Genomic DNA, 19,613 nt, shown 5'->3' with positions numbered 1-19,613 from the left:
AATATAGAACTATATAAGAATGTATGAAGAAATATAAATAAATATATATATATACACAATAACTGCAGCTGTACAAGTATTAACTCTCACTAACCTTTCCTAGCAGACGCAACGTACCTGGCCTGCAACACTGGGCTGCCTCAGACTTGAACATGGTCTCAGAACGAAGGACATCGTTGTCATATCTCTTATAAACATTAGATGGCAGTGTTTTTTTCCACGGACGTTATCTGCTCTCAGAAGCAAAACGAAATAGGAGAACTTCCGGTCTCTATCGACTCTCCAAAAATGGCGGATGTTTGTGGTCAAGTGTTATTGGGATCAGGGCTTACTGTGCTCTCCCATCCTTTGATGTACATTAAAGTCCTGATCCAGGTAAGACGGGAGAGTTTGGACAGTTTCTGTTACGTTTCCTTCCCGGGCCTGATTCAGACACTCTGTACTTATCTTTGTAAATACTGTAACTCTCGCTAGTATCTTACTAGACGAGGAAATTGTCATTCATTTTCACAGTGTATTGCCTCGTTTACCAGTAGATTAGTAGGTTTGTAGCACACACAGAGACATTTAATAAGTCTTGATAACTATTTATTTGAGAATATAGCAGGAACTGTCCCAGTAATAGGATCATCCACATTGTTGTCCCGTCTGTTGTCCCTGTGACCTTCTGCTTCCTCGTTGCTGTGCAATAGGCGGAATCCGTGTGTTAATCGAAAGTTAATAATTAACTGCAATGTTACCCTGCTTCATTTATATTCTGTGCGCAGACTGAATAAAAACAATCTGTGTTCTACAGACATAATTGTACACAGTTCATACATGGCTTCTTTTCCAAGAAAGCCAGCGGCGTTAAGTTGTTGAACTGCTAGAGATCACCGCCAGTTAGCTGCCAGCTGATTAGCTCCAACGCCGCTTTCTGTAGTGTTTTACACTGATGTCTTCAACACAGCGTGTATATTCACAAGTTTGTCACTGGGAGAAACGTATGCTGTTTGCTTCTCAGTTACGAATACTGCTAGCTCGACGCCTTTAGCTCCTGAAAAACATGAAAATAAGGAGCACACCAGCAGAGCTCCGGGGACGTTTGCTTAAAACCAGAAATAGCTGCATGTTGATCTTAATGACAGAATGAGTCATACGGAGCGACAGTTTTACTAGATGCTAACAGTTGTCTGCCTTGTGTATACCGTGTCCATATTTGTGGCAGTCGGCTAATCATCAACTGTGTGTTAAATATATGAATGCAGCACAGCGCACACACTGGTGCCCTGTCAAACTTATGTGATCTCAGGAAACATAGTTTTGTAAAAGAAAAATAACCAAATAAGTGAATCAAAAGTCAGCATCATCAGTAAAAAAATAAAGATTTGTCTGTCTGTCTGTCTCCATGGTCTCTCCACAGCACCAGTCCTTCCTGGCTCTGTGCAAATAATCCAAGTCTGTATGTATTGGCAAAAGGCACCAGAGCAGATATCAAGCTCAGGGCTGTGCGCTATGACCATAATCTCATATCACGGTCTAAGATATTTACCGTTCTGACAACGATATAAATCACAAAAATTTAACATTTTTCTGTAAATTCTGTGAACCTCGGGCAACTCGACTTGCTTTTAGTGTTTCCAGGTGTTTTTGGTGTTTTGCTGTATTTCTCTAGGATACATAAAGTCAATGCTTGCCCCCTCCTATGGTACCCTCTCATTGTTTTTGGTGTTGTGTGTGTTATCAGGTAGGACATGAGCCACTCCCTCCCACCCTGGGTAGGAATTTATTTGGAAGACAAGTCTACCAGCTACCTGGACTGTTTGCTTATGGCAAGTTTGATTCTTGATATTTTTATAAATGGAGTTGGTAATAGTATCACTGTGCTTTGAACGATTGTATGTGGATATTTAACTTTGTAGTTTTACCACTATTTACACTGTGTCCTGCTCTGGACTAAATGTTTCAGCAAAACACATCATTAAGATTGATGGGAGAGCTGGTCTTTTCAAAGGACTTGGTCCGAGGCTTTGTGCAGGCACCATTGGCACACTCGTACACAGCAAAGTTGTACAGGTAAGCTGAATAGATGGGTTTGCCACAGAAAGATGTGATCAAACAGCCAGTTTCTGTCCAGTCTTTTCTTTGAATGTTTTTAGGTGGTCATTTATTTCAATCATTTGTGATGCATACTAATGGCCTTCATAAATGAGCTATGTGCTGGGACTGACAATGGCACTGACTTTGAACTCAGTTTCTTGCCATCTGTGTTGTAAGTGTAACTGAAACTGTTCATTCTGGCAGCTTGATAACCTCTATCCTCTTCCAGAAATGTCAAGAACAAGGCACCCCACAGGTAAGTTTTTGTTTCTGATCCTGTTTGTAGTCACAGTAAGTTCAAAATGTTCACTGACTCCCCATAAAATGCAGCAGTTTGGCCCCTTCATCCTTTTCCTGTGCAGCAGCACTTCCTGCATTTCTATGTTAAAATCTGTTGTTCTTTCACTTCTGAGAACTTTAACAGACAATGTGCACTGTATTGCCTGCACCACTTATAGCAGAGCATCTAATACTGTTTTCAGGTTATTTTTGAAAATAAATGTGGTAGAAAAATTTGTAAAATAAAGTAAATTTATTTTAGTAATTGAATAATCGATCGATTATTCCATTGATTAATCGAGTAATCAGATAAGAAATCCTTTTGCCTTATTAATGAGCAATCTGTCAAAAAGACACCACTAAACAAAAACTAAACCCTTTGATTGTATTTACATGTCATATGGTTTTGTTGTTGTTGTTTTTTTAAATAATGCGTTTTCACAAATGCAAAAATATATAAATAATCGATATAAATAATAATAAAGTACAGTGAAAGTCAAATAAAATAAGATATATACGCAATCTAAACTAACGCGTAAAATATTTACCATAACTGTCATTCTGAAGGCTAACTGACATTAATAAGAAGTTTTTATATTGCTGAAAACAGGCCTTATGATGCTGCAGACATTAATTAATATTAATAATAACTAAGTGTCCAACCTAACAACCAGCAGGTCGGTGGTTCAGAGTTTACTGGCCGATACACATTTTTATTGGCTTGTGAAAAAAGCTTTTATTTTTTAAATATGAATGTAATTTAATGAATGCACTATTAAACCGGGCTCGCAAAATCGCCCGTCCGCCCGTCATATAGCATGACGGGCGGGGCTGAGATAGACTTTGGTCCCCCACCGGAGATATCGCTAGCCCCGGGACGTTAATATACCGTGCTACACCCCATGGTTCACCTCTGTTTACTGCAACTTTCGTTTCCATGTAAAAATAGGACAGCTGCCATCAGCCTTCAGCAACATGTATCATTTAACCAGTTTGTTGAAACTTTTATTTTTTAAAGGTTTGCTGTCTGTACGAAGGGCAGGTAAAGAGCAGACTGGAAGCTGGAAGCATTACATTTAACTGGTCGTTTCTGCCAGGCTTCGGCATCTTTTTCAGTCTTAATTCCATATTAGTAGTCACTTGATCAAAAGTTTGTCATATACATACAAATATTTGTGACTATTAAGTATGGTTAACGTAAGTTGAACATGACATGGAACAAATGTGAATGCAGAAAGTCACATTCACATGGGGATGATACATAATATGTAGGGAAGTTAACATAAGTTATGCAATAAAAGATCAAAAGCCTTGATGTTGCATGTACAACCTGAATGCCATCGTAGACCAGGTGCCTGCAGTTCTATGAGAAGTGATTGACTCAGTGCCAGCTCATGGCAGTGTTTGACTGTCCAAGGATGCAACATAACCACCCTGAAATAGCACCTAACCACTGATAGCCAGAACGCCCAGAGTTGGCACTGCTCACTTTTAGATCTTGATGCTGTTGGGACTTTCTCTCTGAAATGTCCCTCAGTCTTCCTCCGATATTCTGCTTTTGCCTCTGATATCTTTCTCGATATCTTTCTTTAGGTTGGATTTGGCACAGGGGTGGCTGTAGCTCAGGTAGCTCAGGTGGTAGAGCAGGTCACCTACTAATTTGAAGGTTGGTGGTTCGATCCCTGTGTGCTCCAGTCTGCATGCCAAATGTCAGTGGGCAAGATACTAACCTCAAGTTGCTCTCTGATGCATCCAATGGAGTTTGAATGTTAGAAAGCACTTATGTAGGAAGAGAATACATAATGTATAATTATCTATCTGTCTATATTTAATGTAATTCCTTCTCTTCTAAACGTAAGGGCAGTGTTGGGGTCTCTCATAAACTGACATCCCTGGTCATCCATAGTCTCTTCTGATAGCATCTGCCTCCTTTGTCCATCGTTGTTCTGTACAGTTGTGGATGTAAAACAGGGCAGTGGGTGTGTAGGCTTCTATGTCCTACAAGGCAGCATGGGAGACGAGACTACAGCCGACCCCCTCCACTAAGTGATGGGATTGATCAGTGGGGGCCAGAAGGAAACAAATGAATCCAGTTGGTATTTTGAAGAAGCAGAAATGCACTATGGATATGCACATCCCATATACTAGGAGTCTATGGGATGTGTATATTCATTTATGTCCCCAATGATGCACAGCTGGGGTTAGGTTGGAATGCAGCAACTGAACTATGTAGATAAGTCCTCACATGTCCTTTCCAAGAACCTCTGAACAGGCACATAGGCATGCATATACAGTACCAGTGAAAGGTTTGGACACACCTCCTCATTTAATGGTTTCTCTTTCTTTTCACTACTCTCTACGTTGTAGATACATACTGAAGACATCAAATCTATGAAGCAAGATATATGGAATTATATAGCAAGAAAAATCCATAAATCACTAAATGTTTCTTGTTTTTTTTTTTTATGCTTTCCCAATCAAAAGTCTGACCACTTGATGGCGCCTACAATATTTTTCATGGTTGGGTCTTAAAAAGGTTTCAAGTAGAGCTTCAACATGCAACAAGAGGAAATGGGAGTAAGACAAAACAACATTTTGAGCATGCAATTTATTGACAACAGCACTGAAACTGAAACAAGCTGTTTTACAGCTGATCAAAAGTTTAGGTCCACATGCCTTTAAAAGGCCAAATCTAAGCAAAAATATGGATCGCTGTCAGGCAGTCACACTGTCATAATGTTCTGATGGCAAAAATGTTTTCCTCTGTTGAACGAGATCAGGTTGCTGAACTGCATAAGCAGGGTGTCTCACAGCACGCCATCGCTGCTGAGGTCAAGTCAAGGTTGAATTCAGAGTATTGATGTGTAAATAATTACATTTGAAAAAGGGGGTAGGAACAGGAAAAGTATAAACTTCATCCTACTCCTTTTCAAACACACACGTTCTGCAGACAGAAATATATATGGAAACTTGATGTTTTTAAGTTCTTTTTTTTTTCTCTTTGTTATTTCAGTTATATTTGCATGTTCAAAATAAAATTCTGTCAGAAAAACAAGCAAAACAAATTTACAATAAAACGTTTGAGGCAGAGCAAAGTCGCTGCGTTGATGTGTGCTGCCTTCAACAAATGCTGCAATGAACTGAATAACTCAAGTAACTCGATTATTTCAAAAATATCCTTGTTGAAAATTCTTTGTCCTGATACTTTGTTTGTGACCCGTTCGTATTCATCACCATGTAAACGTGAGCAGTCCACCCACATCTCTGACGACAAATAGACCTGCCATAGAATCGTATTCAGGAATATAAAGCATAGCAACATTAAGCCCATGCAGACCCCAGCTTTTAAACAGACTGATAACACCAGCAGAAGTGACAGTGAAGCTGTCATAGTTTAACATACGTCTGCCCACACACACATACACACTGCGACGAGTCGTTACTCGCTAAAGAAAGAATGTAACTGCCAGCCAGTGACGCCTACGAGAAGCAGAGGTGAATCTAAAGGGGGGTGTGGGGTGCACTGTATTTATTTGTAAGGCTTGTGTAACATTTTTCAGATACAAAGTGAAATAACATTATATGATATTAATAAAATTGTGTTAATATTCAAAAATGTAAACATTGGTATTTTCAGCATACCAATATAAAAATGTACCTGGGCCAGTAAAACTCTAACCTGTTAGGCTGGAACCTTAATTATTATTATTAATAATAATAAAACTGCACTTTAGGAACCACAGACTGTTGCATCAAAGCCAAGGCAAGCTTCAGAATAGGCTTGCTTTTCATTATTGCAGCCACCCTGCACTCCTTTAAAGGCTTGCAGGTGCATAACTGACTCATTTGCACTTAAACAGGCAAAGACACAAAGCACATACGCATGAGCAAACACCAAACCTCGACCAGGAGATGCAATGCTGTTACAACTCTTTTGCATGCTACGAGTTTAAGAGACCCCCGCCCTAGTAACACAGTAAAGGGTCTATTAAAGGGAGTAAAGGGAATATTCTTTATTACCTCTGTTTAACTTACATGCACACCTTATTTTACGATTACTGTACTTGAGATTTATTTTTTCAATTTTTGCACTTAGGAAAGCGTTTTCTTCAAAAACGTTAATTTTTATTATGACATAAATTCAATGACTGGGTTCAGGGTTTGTTTTGGCAGATTTTGTAATGGAAACCGATGCACGGTTCATTTTTCAAAGACCTGTGTTTTGGTTTTTCATTTTTGGAGTAATCGGTTAAATACATTATTACTAAAATAATCTCCAGATGCAGCGCTACTTTTAACATGCTGACCTTGGCCCACACTGACCCCACTTAACAAATGAATTGTGTGTTGCTCCTCATCGCTCTCCTCAGGCCATCTGTACACGATTTCTTAATAAGGGTATAAAGTGGCAAAATAATTTTCAGGATGGTGACGCTGAGGTTTCTCTGATTTCCAGATACTGGGAGGGCAGCAGAAGGATAAAGAGAGCTCTCTACAGCAGGTTGTTAACGAGGTAAGACCTATGCAATCCCAAAGATAAATCACAACACTACACAGCCACACTTGAATCCAGTCAAGTCTGGTCTAAGCACTTTACCTAACAAGGGCAAGAAAATACTGTTATTAAGTAAAAAGAGATAAAGTAAGTATTTTAGTAATACTTTAAGAAACTGAGCACACAGTTAGTCAACACAGTATAATGTAAGACTGGTTATATTTAATTAATAAGCGTAAAGAATACTTCATTTGGCTAAAAGCAGAAGAACTGGGAGCAGCAGAAGCCCAAGGTGTAATTATCAATAGTGAAAAACAGACACAGCAGCTGCAGTTACAGTGTGCACATAAAGGCTTGCACATACAGTTTGTCTTAGTCAAGTGTGTTTAATGATTGTCTGATGCAGACTGATCGTTGTGGCCCTGCCTGTGCTTTGTCAGCCTAACCACAGTGGAAAATGTCTGTAGTGATGGATGTGGGAACAAAGCTCCGGTTTCAAAGATGTTGACAAAATCTCATCAACCTCGTGTGTTGCCTCAGCAACAACTGGAACTGTGGCATCTCCATTCTTCAGTGGAGGCTTGTTTTGAAAAATACAGCATTTTATTTACAGCTCAAATACAACTCAGGCAATAACAATGTTGATTATACACAGAATGGACACAACTTCAACGTAAAACACTTGAAGTTGCACACACTAAATGCTGCTAGTCTGATGTTAACCAGAGTTGGCTTGCTAACGCTTTCATACTCGCCACTGAGCAGAATGAAGTTCTGAAGATTACCCAATGCATCACAATCAATTCCAACAAATATGCTTTGGTGACACAACATTGTACAAATGTGAAAACACGTGTTGCAAGTCGCGTGATCAAGGTCAAGTATTAGCCTGAGCTCACTGCTGATTGGTTGTTACCATATTTGTTTCAAACCAAATGATGTGTCGATTATTTACATCAGGAAATATCTTTAGAAAATGATTTCTGCTTTCCTTTTCTAGCTGCGGCCACAACAACAAAGTATCACTGCAAGTGTACTTTGAAGCTAAATCGTATTGTATTTGAAAACAAAGGCTTTAGACTAAACTGAAAATATAGGTTTCACATAATACAGTTGAGTACAGATGATATTACATGGAAACTGTTAGTCATGATAATAACAAGCTGCACTTACAGTACTATTGTTATAGTGCTGTTGATGCATTAATAGTACAATTCATCAAAACTTGAACTTTAGTGACTTGTTGTGTGTTTTCAACAGACAACCAGGGAGATGGTTGCCCGCTCCTGTGCCACCATCGTCACACATCCCTTCCATGGTACAGCGTGATTCAGCACAGTATAATGCCTGCATACCTTTAGGAAGTCTGAAATGTTTCTCTTGACTTGTTTTTCAGTGATCACTTTGCGATGTATGGTGCAGTTCATTGGAAGAGAAACCAAATATAGGTAATTTCAGTATTTTAGTTGTGACACTAAATGAGAAGAGCCATGAGATTTATTAAGCGTTTACAAAATTGTGTTCTCAGTGGGGTGTTTGATTCCATCATCACAGTCTACAGAGAAGAAGGCGTTCTGGGCTTCTTTGCGTAAGTGTGACACTATTTGTCTTTAGGACAACAGACACTTGTGTTGGACGTTAAGTGGATGACTTGGGCAATAAGAGAAAAAGATTGTTGCAGACGTAGAAACTAAAGAAGCTTCCTTCAGTGTGTCGTCAAAGAGGGAGTTGCCGAAACTCTTTTATTAGTAATTTAGTAATATTATTATCTCCTTTTTTTTTATAACAATGACAGAAAAATCTAAATCTTGTCTTGCTGGCAATAAATTGTTATTTTTGGTAGTAAAATGTTTGTGACAGGATTGTATCTCCATATACACCTCTGTCTCTCTCAGCCATGATTCGGGATGCCAGGGGAAGTGCTATGTGAATAACATTATGCTGGACATTGCTCTTTGTCCTGTAGATGATGATTTTCATTTCTTTTACACATTTGAGTAGTGTATGCATGACAAACTGAAAAGTTATATATATTCTAGTTTTTCAGGTTTTAGTCACAGTTCTTTTCGGACCTCTGTAAACACAGAATTCCCCAATAACACAAATTGACTTTCATATTTGTTGCTTTTTAAAGCTCTAGTCTGGAGTATTTTAGGTTGTCTGAAAATGCAGTGAAAAGAGCTTTTTCCACATTAAGGCACCTGGCACATGCATGGATTGCTTAGATGACAGTTAATACCGATTTTCCCTCCTCTTAGTAAATCCAGTAATAACTCGCCCACACTACTGTCAACATTCTGTAGTGTAGATGTCGACAGTTTTTAGGGACTTGTAGACGTGTGAACCTGGTTGAGTTGAAGGAGCAGACCACGCCAAGCTTACTTTCAATAACTAGAACCAAACAGGTTCAGTTTTCATGTCCTGAATAAAATAAAATTAAACAAAAATAGACGACATTGCTGTAGAAGGTGAGATTTCCAGTAGGTATGCACTCTTATGCCGGGCAAGTGCAGACTGAAAATGACATATTTCAGATGTGAATCCCTATTTTTGAATTCTTATTATTGTTTGGTAGTTGGAATGTGTTGAGTAGATCTGACGCTGCACAATAATACTATTAATAATAACAGTGTGAAGGTTTGAGTGGAAAACTGATTTAGAAATTTGCTGTCAGAGAGACGTCAGCAATGTTTGGGGAAGCTGGTTTGGCCACATGTTGAGTTATTCCTTTCAGATACATCCTGTCCGGTCTGTCACAGACATGCTGAGAGCTTGTGTCGTCCTTGACAGCTTTGTTAATCAGTATCCTGTAGCTTCAGCTGTTGCCTCTGTGTCTGTCGCTGCCTGCCTGGACAACCTCGAAACTGTTTACAGCCATATTTTTTGCATCGTTTTGATGGTCAGCTGTATTTATTTCTTAAAAGTTCTCTCTTTCTCTCATATTGAAAATAACGACACTGCGACAGCGTTGCTGTTAGCAACACACCCAGGGTGTGGTTCCGCCGTGTTTATTTTCCACATAAACCTTTTCACAATAAAAATAAATGTGAAATAATGAAAATATACATTATCCTCAAACATCAAGTTTTAGAATGTGCATCAAACAAATTCCTGCTTTTTCTTTGAGGTAATTATAAATGGTGCTATAGTCCCCGTGTGGATGCAGGCACAGAGAACAACCATGGCCAGTAAAACTGAGGCAGAAGCAGGCGGCTCAAACAGACCAGTCAAAACAAACTGAGGACCTTATTCCTAGACGAGGGGCTCCCTCTGTAGCATGGACAGGGTTTGGCTATCAAATAATTTGCATAGTACGGTTTTCTGGTCCGTCTGACATGGACCAGAAAACTCTTCTACCACCTACGCAAGAATCACGTGAAGGAGTACGGAGCGAGGTCATGGATGAAAAACAACAAAGATCCATCAGGTGCTCCATCAGACCTTTGCTTGCCTTCTAGCTGGTGTTCGGCACTGCAGTGAAACTTGCACCAAGTCTCAGGAGAACTTGGTTCACGGGCAATTCTCTCTTTCTTCATTGATCATAATAAATAAACAAAACTGTTTGCATATTAACGTCTTGACATGAAAGATCGCCGTTTATTATACATTATGATCAGACAATTGGCCTTCAGACTTTAACCATACATTTATATAGTGGTTTATTCTCTAGCCTTTTTTTGTTATATAATATTTTTTTAATCTGAAAAAATATTGTTCTCATAAATATACATAAATTACTTGTATGTAAGTGCATCTTCCAACAATTGTTGCAGTGATGCACCTTGAGCCTCATTTCCTGAAGTCAGGGCTCCCAACATATGCACTGAAATGCTCATTCATTCTTGATATTGTTGCAGTTACTTATTAGCAGATCATCAGTTGTCACAGTGCTAGAACTTGAAATCCAATTGAATCAAAACAGATCCCCTGGAAAATACTGGATCTCATATTTGATACAGTATGAAATATTTCCTGTTATTCAGATTTGATCCTTGCTGGCTGCTTAAATCCTTCCTAAAGTGTTCTGGACATTAACTACTTCATCTGTTCAGTAAGTGGGAGAGTTGTGTGACATCCTGTTTGCAGCGGTGCTGTGTGAGGTTGTGTAGCAGCTGAAGGAGTCAAAGGCAGCACTGGATAAAGTTTCACAGGACTATTCAGCTCAGTATTGATTTGTATTACATGAATCTATCGACTATTCTATCGATTAATCAGCTAAGAAATATTTTTGTCTTATCAACGAGCGATAGTAAATGATCAAGCACAGGTTTCACAGTGAATTTCTCGTTGGTTTTCATTTTAGAAACTGCAGTGTTTTTGTTTCATCTGTAATCGGTTTCAGTGGCTCCTTTAAAGGATGATGTGGTGAAGCAAACATTAGCATTCTGAAGTTTGCCTTGTGCTTTGACGTAAAGTTATTGTGCTGCTGAAAACAAGATTTTATGATTAATTAATATTAACGATAATTGGGTGTACGACCTAACAACCTTCAGGTCAGTGGCTCTGAGTTTACTGGCTTGTGAAAGACGCTTTAATTTTAGATAATGCCACCTGTACTCGCTTTCATTTAAAATAGGAAGGTTGGTGTCAACATTCAGAAAGTTGTACAACTGAAACTAAGCTAACAGTTCATCTGCGTGTTTTTGTGCAACTTCTGGAGGCTACAGTCGATTTTTCGCTGTGTGAAACAAACGGCGCTGAATGAAGCAGCTACACATATTCTTTGTTTTTATCACGTCAGAGTTTGCTGATCAGGACTCAGATTACACAAACAACGCTGCTTTTTTGAATATGTGAAACCCGTTCTCTTCAGCTGAGCTCTTTGCTCCTCGCAGTGTGTAAAACAGACTCCAGCTCTATGTCAGACTGTGCCAGCGTCGTCATCATCACTGCTGCTGTTGTGGTATCAGTGTGTGTCAGGCATTTTATTCACACACTGCTAATCAATACGTTTGTATTGAGTCTGTTTTTAGTTGTAAATGTGGCTGAAATGCTCGTGTTCGAGTTTCCATGGTAACAGTGGCGCTGCAGAGGGGTCCCTTAACGACGCATCGAAGCAAAGAACTTTTTGTAGTCGAATTATTCGAAATACTCAGTGAATTGTTGCAGCACCATGTCTGAGTATCTCTTGTTTTTCTTCAGGCCAATGACAGTGAGTTAAGCTGACATCATTGCAGCCAGTGTTAGGCTTCAGTCTCCAAACAACCCAGTGTTTGATCATAGTATCTCTACTTTTTCTCTTTTATCTAAGGCGTGTGTATCTTTATTTGTTTGTGTTTCCTTTTTCCTAGTGGTTTGATTCCTCGCCTGCTGGGTGATGTCCTTTCTCTGTGGATTTGTAACCTGCTGGCTCACCTCATCAATACATATGCCATTGATGACTCGGTATACTATGTCCTCCAGTTAGGGGCTTCTGTAATCTAAATACCTTTTTCCTAAATACCTGAAATTCAAGTTTGTGCATGCAAAAAATCAAAACAAAAACGCAACAGCCATCTTTTGTTTGTTAGATTTTTTTCATTGTATGTTTAGGTAACTACTTTTTTGTATCGCACTGACATAGATCTTGAGGGTTTTTGTCAAGCAGTCTTAAATTGAGGCTCTAACACAGACTAATAGTGACTCTTCTTCTGAACAGATGAGTCACACAGGAGAAATCAAGAACTGCTCTCAGGCGATGACAGGGGTGAGTGTAACAGACAGTGTCAGTGCAGCAGTTTGTGGCTCTCAGTCTCATGCTGTTCATCCTCTTTCTTGCAGTTCTTTGCCAGCATGCTCACCTATCCTTTTGTTTTGGTGTCAAACATAATGGCTGTCAATAACTGTGGGTAAGTTAGCTCGTCATGTTCTGCTGTCAAACTTGCTAAATTCAAGCAGACTCATATTATAACTTTCTCATTAGGCTTGCTGGAGGCAGAGATCCCTATGCGTCAGTATATCCCACCTGGGTGGACTGCTGGATGCATCTTAGCAGAGAGGCAAGTATATAACTAATCCAGCTCCTTTCAAACATTTGCTCAGTAGTAACGATTCACAAAGATGGGTTGAACCAAACAGGCTGGCAACCTTCTCAGCTGCTGTGCACACACCACTGTACTTTCTGTGTCAACAAGGCACCGAAAGTTTGGTTCATCCTGATGGGCTTTGAGGTAAAGGTCATTTTGCAGTGTTACAATTTCCACCTGTCCAGCATCCAAGCTGAACATCGCACTGAGCAATGCACGTTGTTTCCACGTTCATGAAAGGTTTGGAAATGAACATCACACTTGGCTTAAACTGATCAAGGTCCCAAAACCTGTTCTCAAAGTCTTGTCCAAGCCTGTTTATGACTTAAGAGTACTTTTCTGCAACTTTGTCAAAAGTCTCAGATGCAGAAGCATTGTCTTTTCAGCACCGAGAGGAAGTGGAGCACCTTTTTTCTCTGTAAATGCACAGAGAAAAATGTCCCTCTGGGCTTTAAATGCATTTAAAGCACTTATGTCAGCAACAGTCTTACCTTTGCCTTGCAGCTTTCAGTTTCCCAGTAATGTCCTTTAAAATGAAAGGTCAAGTGTCCACTCGGTGTACCCCAGCATAAAGTTTAGGAACTCCGTGTCACCTTTTCAGTGAGGGATGAATCCTGTATGTTGGCTGATCATAGCAGGGGCCCTGTCGGTGGTCACTGATACCAGCTTTTCCACCGGTACCTTTTTCTCTGTGGAAAACTCCTTCACAGCGTTATAGATGTCAACTCCTCATAGACCTCATAGTTGTCTTTGGTGACAGTAGTGTCAGAAGTTCTTCTTTTGTGGAGAAATCGTCAAATACCATCCAGATGAAGACCATCAGCTGTGCTGCTGCTGTCCACAGACTTGTTACACTGGATGCTAAACCACCTGCACTTTGCCTGATCCCAGTCCAGCTGATCGGCCAAGTTCCCGGACATAGCCGACACTCTTCTAACTATTGTAGTTGCCCCCAGTTGGACATTGGAGAGAATGGAGATTACATCAGTTCCATATTTCTCCTCTTTCAGCACAGTTTTTGCAATTATCATCATTGCTTCTTTGAAAAACTCCCCGTCTGAAAATGCCTTCTTTTTCTTAATCAAGAAATGTGTAGCTCTAAATGAGGCTTCGGTTGCTTTTTGGGAGTTTTTCACAGTTCTCGTGAAAAAAGACTGCTGTTTGCTCAAACCTGCCTTTACCTGCGGGCTGTTTCTGCTCATCGGGTAGTTAGCATGGCAGCTTGTGTGACACGTTCAGAAACGTCTCTCCACATTGTGCCGCTTTGCCGTTGCCACATGAATCGTTGACAGTAGTGAAAACTCTTCCTCTAATTCACTGTGAAATTGATGTTTTCTTTTTCTTTCTTACTTCTTCTTTACACTTTTTTTTACTTATGTGTTTATACACCACCTGCATTTAATTATTACTAATTTCTGTCTCTTCCAAAACGTGTCTTTTGTCCTGTCTTCTTCCCCTCACCCCCAACCAACAGATGGCTGCCACTCCCTGAGCCTGGTTCTGCCAGAGCATATTTATATATGTATAAATATCTGAGTTCAGTTGAATTCAATAGCACACTTTTTATTATCCTCTTGATGTTATGAAGTGTGCCTATTCAACAATGCACTTACTGGAATGGACCATGGTGCAGTAGTTACTAGAGATGGACCGATCCGATATTACGTATCGGTATCGGTCCGATACTGACCTAAATTGACTGGATCGGATATCGGAGAAAAATAAAAAATGTAATCCGATCCATTAAATATCACGAAAGCACCTCACAAAACTTGCAACACGCCGTAACTCACCTCAGAACGTTAGCACGTCGGAGCAGTATGCATCACGTGATAGAGCGGCTGTGGCATGCGGGACCTGTCGGTGGTCTGGATAGCATGTGGAGCTTCGCTAGCAACCCGGCATTTCATCTCCGACAAAGTTATCCCCGAGAGAAGTAAAGCAAGTGTGTAAGTCCATCTCTGAAGTTGTAAAGCATTCCTGCGTTAAGCTTAACAGCGATATATGGAGCGACTGCCTCTCCTGCTGCTACTTCAATCATGAAACTGCTTAACGATCAGCTGATCGGCTTTTCTCTTCTTTGTTTTTGGTCCACTTTGCACCAGAAAGAGGAAACCAGCGGCTGAACAACAGCAGCACGTTTAAGCTTGATCAGCTGTTGTTAGAATTTATTTAATATTACTTTCTACACCAGGATCTTTTTCTACAGCTGACGTAACTGTGCAGGGGCGGATCTAGCAAAGTTTAGCCAGGGGGGCCGATAGGGCATGAACAGGGAAAAGGGGGCACAAAGACATACTTTTCTTTCTTATTCTCATTTAAAATGTCTAGCTTTTAATAAATAATTATCTGACACCCAAAGTTTTAATTTGATGTAAATGAATAGAAGTCCATTACTGTATATAGTGAACTATTAAGTCTAATATACCCTAGTAAGCTATAGTACTTTTTCCTTTGGGAAGGTACCATCTGTGCAGTCTGCAATTTTGTTGAAGAAAGATGTTGAATCTATTTAATATTTATAATTGAAAAATAATTGATTTCTGTGCATTTTTTTTCACACTGCATCAAATTAAGGTTGATTACGTCGATTAAGCATCATGAGGTGGAGCGTGAGGGGTGGTTCCCTATTTTTTATTTATTTATTTTTGTTGTTGCTGGGAGTTGGAACCCTATTAGTTAGGTTGCTTAATATTTACGCTAAGTACTCTTTAAAATACCAGAATAGGGAGGATGGTGTAGGTTTAAGTTTATTAGATTGATCAGTATTGCTGAACTATGAAATATTTTTTTTGCATACAGGTATAACAGAATAGCTTTAGTGTAGTTGTTGTTTTAAACTTGAGTATGAACTTATACAAAATGCAGCAAGATATTTAAAAAACAGTTTTGTTGATTAAAAAACACTATATCGGATTCATATCGGTATCGGCAGATATCCAAATTTATGATATCGGTATCGGACATAAAAAAGTGGTATCGTGCCATCTCTAGTAGTTACCACTGTTGCCGCACAGCAACAAGGTCCTGAGTTCGGCTGCAGCGTCTCACCGGGGCCTTTCTGTGCGGATCTGCATGGACGTCATTCAAACATTATACGGGCCACAAGAATTTGCACTTTTATTGACTAAAGCCATATTTTGATATGTTTTATGTTTTTTTTCCACAAGAGCAGTTTAAGTTTGATGAAAAATTAGATTTTTCATGGAATTTTCCCACCACTGCTCGATCATGTGACCTGCTCTAAAAACAGTTTGAAAAATATGTCTTTTTTTCCCACCCAAACCTTTTGTCTACATGTATAATATATACTTCAAAATGTAGCTGTTGTTGCCCTCTTTCATCCAGTGTAATTCCTCTTGAGCTGGGATTTATGGTTCTCTCACAAATGCTATCAAAGCACAGACTCCTCCCTGTCCCTCTCCTATATGCATCCACTATTTTAAATTGGAGTCCTAACACTTTATCTCCCCACTAGGCCATTGTGGCTCAAGAGTTGGGCGTTCGCCTTGTAATCGGAAGGTTGCCGGTTCGAGCCCCGGCTTGGACAGTCTCGGTCGTTGTGTCCTTGGGCAAGACACTTCACCCGTTGCCTACTGGTGGTGGTCAGAGGGCCCGGTGGCGCCAGTGTCCGGCAGCCTCGCCTCTGTCAGTGCGCCCCAGGGTGGCTGTGGCTACATGTAGCTGCCATCACCAGTGTGTGAATGTGTGTGTGAATGGGTGGATGACTGGATGTAGTGTGAAGCGCTTTGGGGTCCTTAGGGACTAGAAAAGCGCTATACAAATGCAGGCCATTTACCACTAACATGCAGTCTTTAAATAAAACTTACATAACAGTTAAGGATTAAAAATATTTTTTTCTGCTCATTTGATGCACAGACGCAGACACACAACAGATATTTTGCAAATGTTCTTTTTCTATTTGAGATTCTTGAATTTAGACATTTAAAACACATAATTTCACTCTTCAAGTAATTTCAAGAATAAAGGCTTTCAGATTTGTTTGTGGCCAAACTTTCTTTTGTCATTAGTCAACTTTCTAATGCACATTTAACTTCTACAACTACTTTCCAAGAAAGGTGAGAAAAATAGCACCTTTGTTCTGAAGTACTACCGACTGATTTGCAATCACGATGCCAGGGTAGTGAGTCAGTCACGTGACTGAAAACTATGGATTGTTTTATGACAACTGACCCAGCAGCATCACCCAGAATTTCTTCAGAAATGTTCTTTTCTAGTTCTGTCTTTCGGTCATGCATTAAGTATGTTGTATTCTTGTACAGCACTTTGGTCAACGCTCCTGTTGTAATTAAATGTGCTATATAAATAATTAAACTATGTGTAAACTGACTATTACTAACACTTCCTACCTCTTTTCATTACAGGGCAACATGAGCAGAGGCAACAGTTTATTTTTCCGAAAGCTTCCAGCAGGAAAGACATACGCAGTCGACCAGAAGAGATTTTTCTAAAGCTTCAGGAGCGCTGAAATGAACATAGTTGTGATAATAAAACAAAAATCCAATATTGCCTGATTTGGGAATTGGACAGTCAGCTTTTTGTATGCATTCGTTTGCCCTGAATTAGTTTTTTTTTTCCTTAACAGCTTGCCAGCTTAGGAACTGAACAGTTTTAGTTAACTGCAGAAAGATTGTTTAAATGAAATGACAAAAATATTAAAGGGTAGAGCTGTAAGACAGTGACATGTTTTTAAAATATGAACTGCCTTTCTACTTCCACATTTACAAAAACTAAAGCTGGCATAATGATTATGTAATTTTTTCCCTTCATGTTTTCTTTTTTGTTTTTATGCATTTGGTAATGTCTAAGATTTGCCACGTTAATGATCATGTGGGATCTCTTTTCATCTGGTATTGTATTGATGTAATTATTCTGAAGGTGACTTCTGAGTGCATGTGTAAAGATAATTGGGGGGGTGAGGACAAGTGGTGGTGGTGTTTCTGAAGTATATACACTGAGACATGTGTAGAGCGGTCTGGGTGGACTCGACACCTGAGGACTCTGAAAAATGAAAGTACTTTAGCTCCTGATTGACCCAAATAAAAGGAAAAAATGTCTTTCCTGTAAAAGGTTTTTGGGAAGTATGTTATGTGAAGTGGTACAAGTGTACAGATGTTTCATTTTTAACATAGTGTGGCACTTATATGTGCAGAGCCATTGGCACATGCAGTTGAGAGGCAGTTGGGGGGGGGCACTGACTCCTCTGGTTGTTGAATGACAGTCAGTTTGTTCAGAATCTTAAATGTTCCTGCTGCTGCACTCTTCTGAACAGAGATATCTGATGATGTGCCTGTAATCTGCTGGTGCCAAGTATAAAACTGTCTGTCTGGAAGTCCCTCAGGATCTAAGACTTTTGGGACCTTCTCGACTACCTTCGTCTTGGGAACTTCTAATCGACCTCCTAGGACCTGGCGTCCATATATGTGGACGTCATATTTTGGGTTGTCTAGACCAAAATACAAAATCTTGCTCCATAAGGGCCTGATATCCACTTACGAGGACATTATACTGTAACTGTTCTATCAAATTTAAAGCAAGTCTCATTTTTCTCCAAAACAAAAATCAGGTAAAAAAAAAAAAAAATTTTTAAATCACGTAATTCTTTGTTTTTACATTCATCAGGTTCCAATCAGCCCAAATAGCAAAATAGAAATTGAAAATGCATGCCATGAAAGAGTTTGGGTCTCAGTAGGTTAATATGCAGCACCAATGTTCCTCTATACAATTTCAGTGGAACCCCGACTTACGAATACCCCGTTTCACGAAAAAGTCAAGTTACAAAGGCACTGAACGGCAATATTTTTGACCGTGTTGCAAAATGCCCGAGTAACGAAATCCGCTGGCTCTGATTGGCTGAGCCTACAATGCCCACAATGCCTTCCGAATCATGTGACAACCCCTTGGCTTCTGTACTTGAGCTTCGCTGTTCCACTTGAACGACGTTTTGTTGTTCTAGTTAGCAATTAGCCTATAGCCTATCGTTCAGCATCGCCTCAGTCAAAACGCGCGATGGGTGCTTCGACTTACAAAAACTTTCGACTTACGAAAGACCCTCGGGAACGAATTAATTTCGTAAGTCGGGGTTCCACTGTAATTTTCTCAAGGGACTGCGTGAGAAACTGTGGCCATGTCCACATGCACACAGGTATTTTGGTAAATGTAGATACAAACATTTATATCCACATGTAAACGGAGTTTTGGATTAAAAATGAGGTGCTTCAATTGATGGAGAAGGAGCTGCCAGGGTAAAGATGTTCAAAAACACTATCCTGTGTTTAGACGTGGACAGGGAAAACTAAGATTTTGTCACACAATGTCAAAAGTGTGCACATTTACTTGTTTTGGTCAATTTGCACCATGTTTGTGAGCTGCTTTTGACAGTGTTTGGGTTTGGTTTTTGCATTTCGATGTGAACTGAGGTTTTTCAAAATAAACTCTGAAGAATCCCTGTGCATGTGTGGACATAGTCATAGGACTGTTGTCGAGAGCCATACCAATAAGCTTATAAAGATTGAGGTTCACTTTATACCAGGTTGGTATAACTTTTTTTCACATACGGTCAGGTAGGTTTGGATGGCTTTTATAAAGGATTTTTATCATCATTTAAACTATATAGTCATATCAAAAGAGACTTTTCACAGGACTGCATAAAGTTCTCTGAAAAACTTAAGTACCTTGAATAGGCATTAGACTAGACTGAGTAGCAGTTAATCAAAGGTCTTGCTAATCAAATG

General features: G+C 39.6%; 1 protein-coding gene across 1 annotated transcript; it reads left to right on the top strand.

The window, feature by feature from the left end:
- Positions 1-231: 231 nt before the first annotated feature.
- mtch2 (mitochondrial carrier homolog 2) lies at positions 232-17,948 on the top strand. The gene is made up of 13 exons (XM_005946243.3): positions 232-375; positions 1,727-1,811; positions 1,949-2,055; positions 2,309-2,335; positions 6,815-6,871; positions 8,114-8,171; positions 8,250-8,301; positions 8,382-8,441; positions 12,145-12,238; positions 12,492-12,539; positions 12,614-12,681; positions 12,756-12,831; positions 17,244-17,948. The coding sequence occupies exons 1-13, from the start codon at positions 289-291 to the stop codon at positions 17,328-17,330; spliced, it is 906 nt and encodes a 301-aa protein (XP_005946305.2). The 5' UTR covers positions 232-288; the 3' UTR covers positions 17,331-17,948.
- The last annotated feature ends 1,665 nt before the right edge of the window (positions 17,949-19,613 follow it).

Source organism: Haplochromis burtoni, unplaced genomic scaffold, assembly GCF_018398535.1.
Source record: "Haplochromis burtoni strain Fernald_Lab_line unplaced genomic scaffold, NCSU_Asbu1 Contig_477, whole genome shotgun sequence".
Taxonomy (NCBI): domain Eukaryota; kingdom Metazoa; phylum Chordata; class Actinopteri; order Cichliformes; family Cichlidae; genus Haplochromis; species Haplochromis burtoni.
Note: the sequence above shows the minus strand (reverse complement) of the source record. Positions and strands in the feature narration are given on the sequence as shown.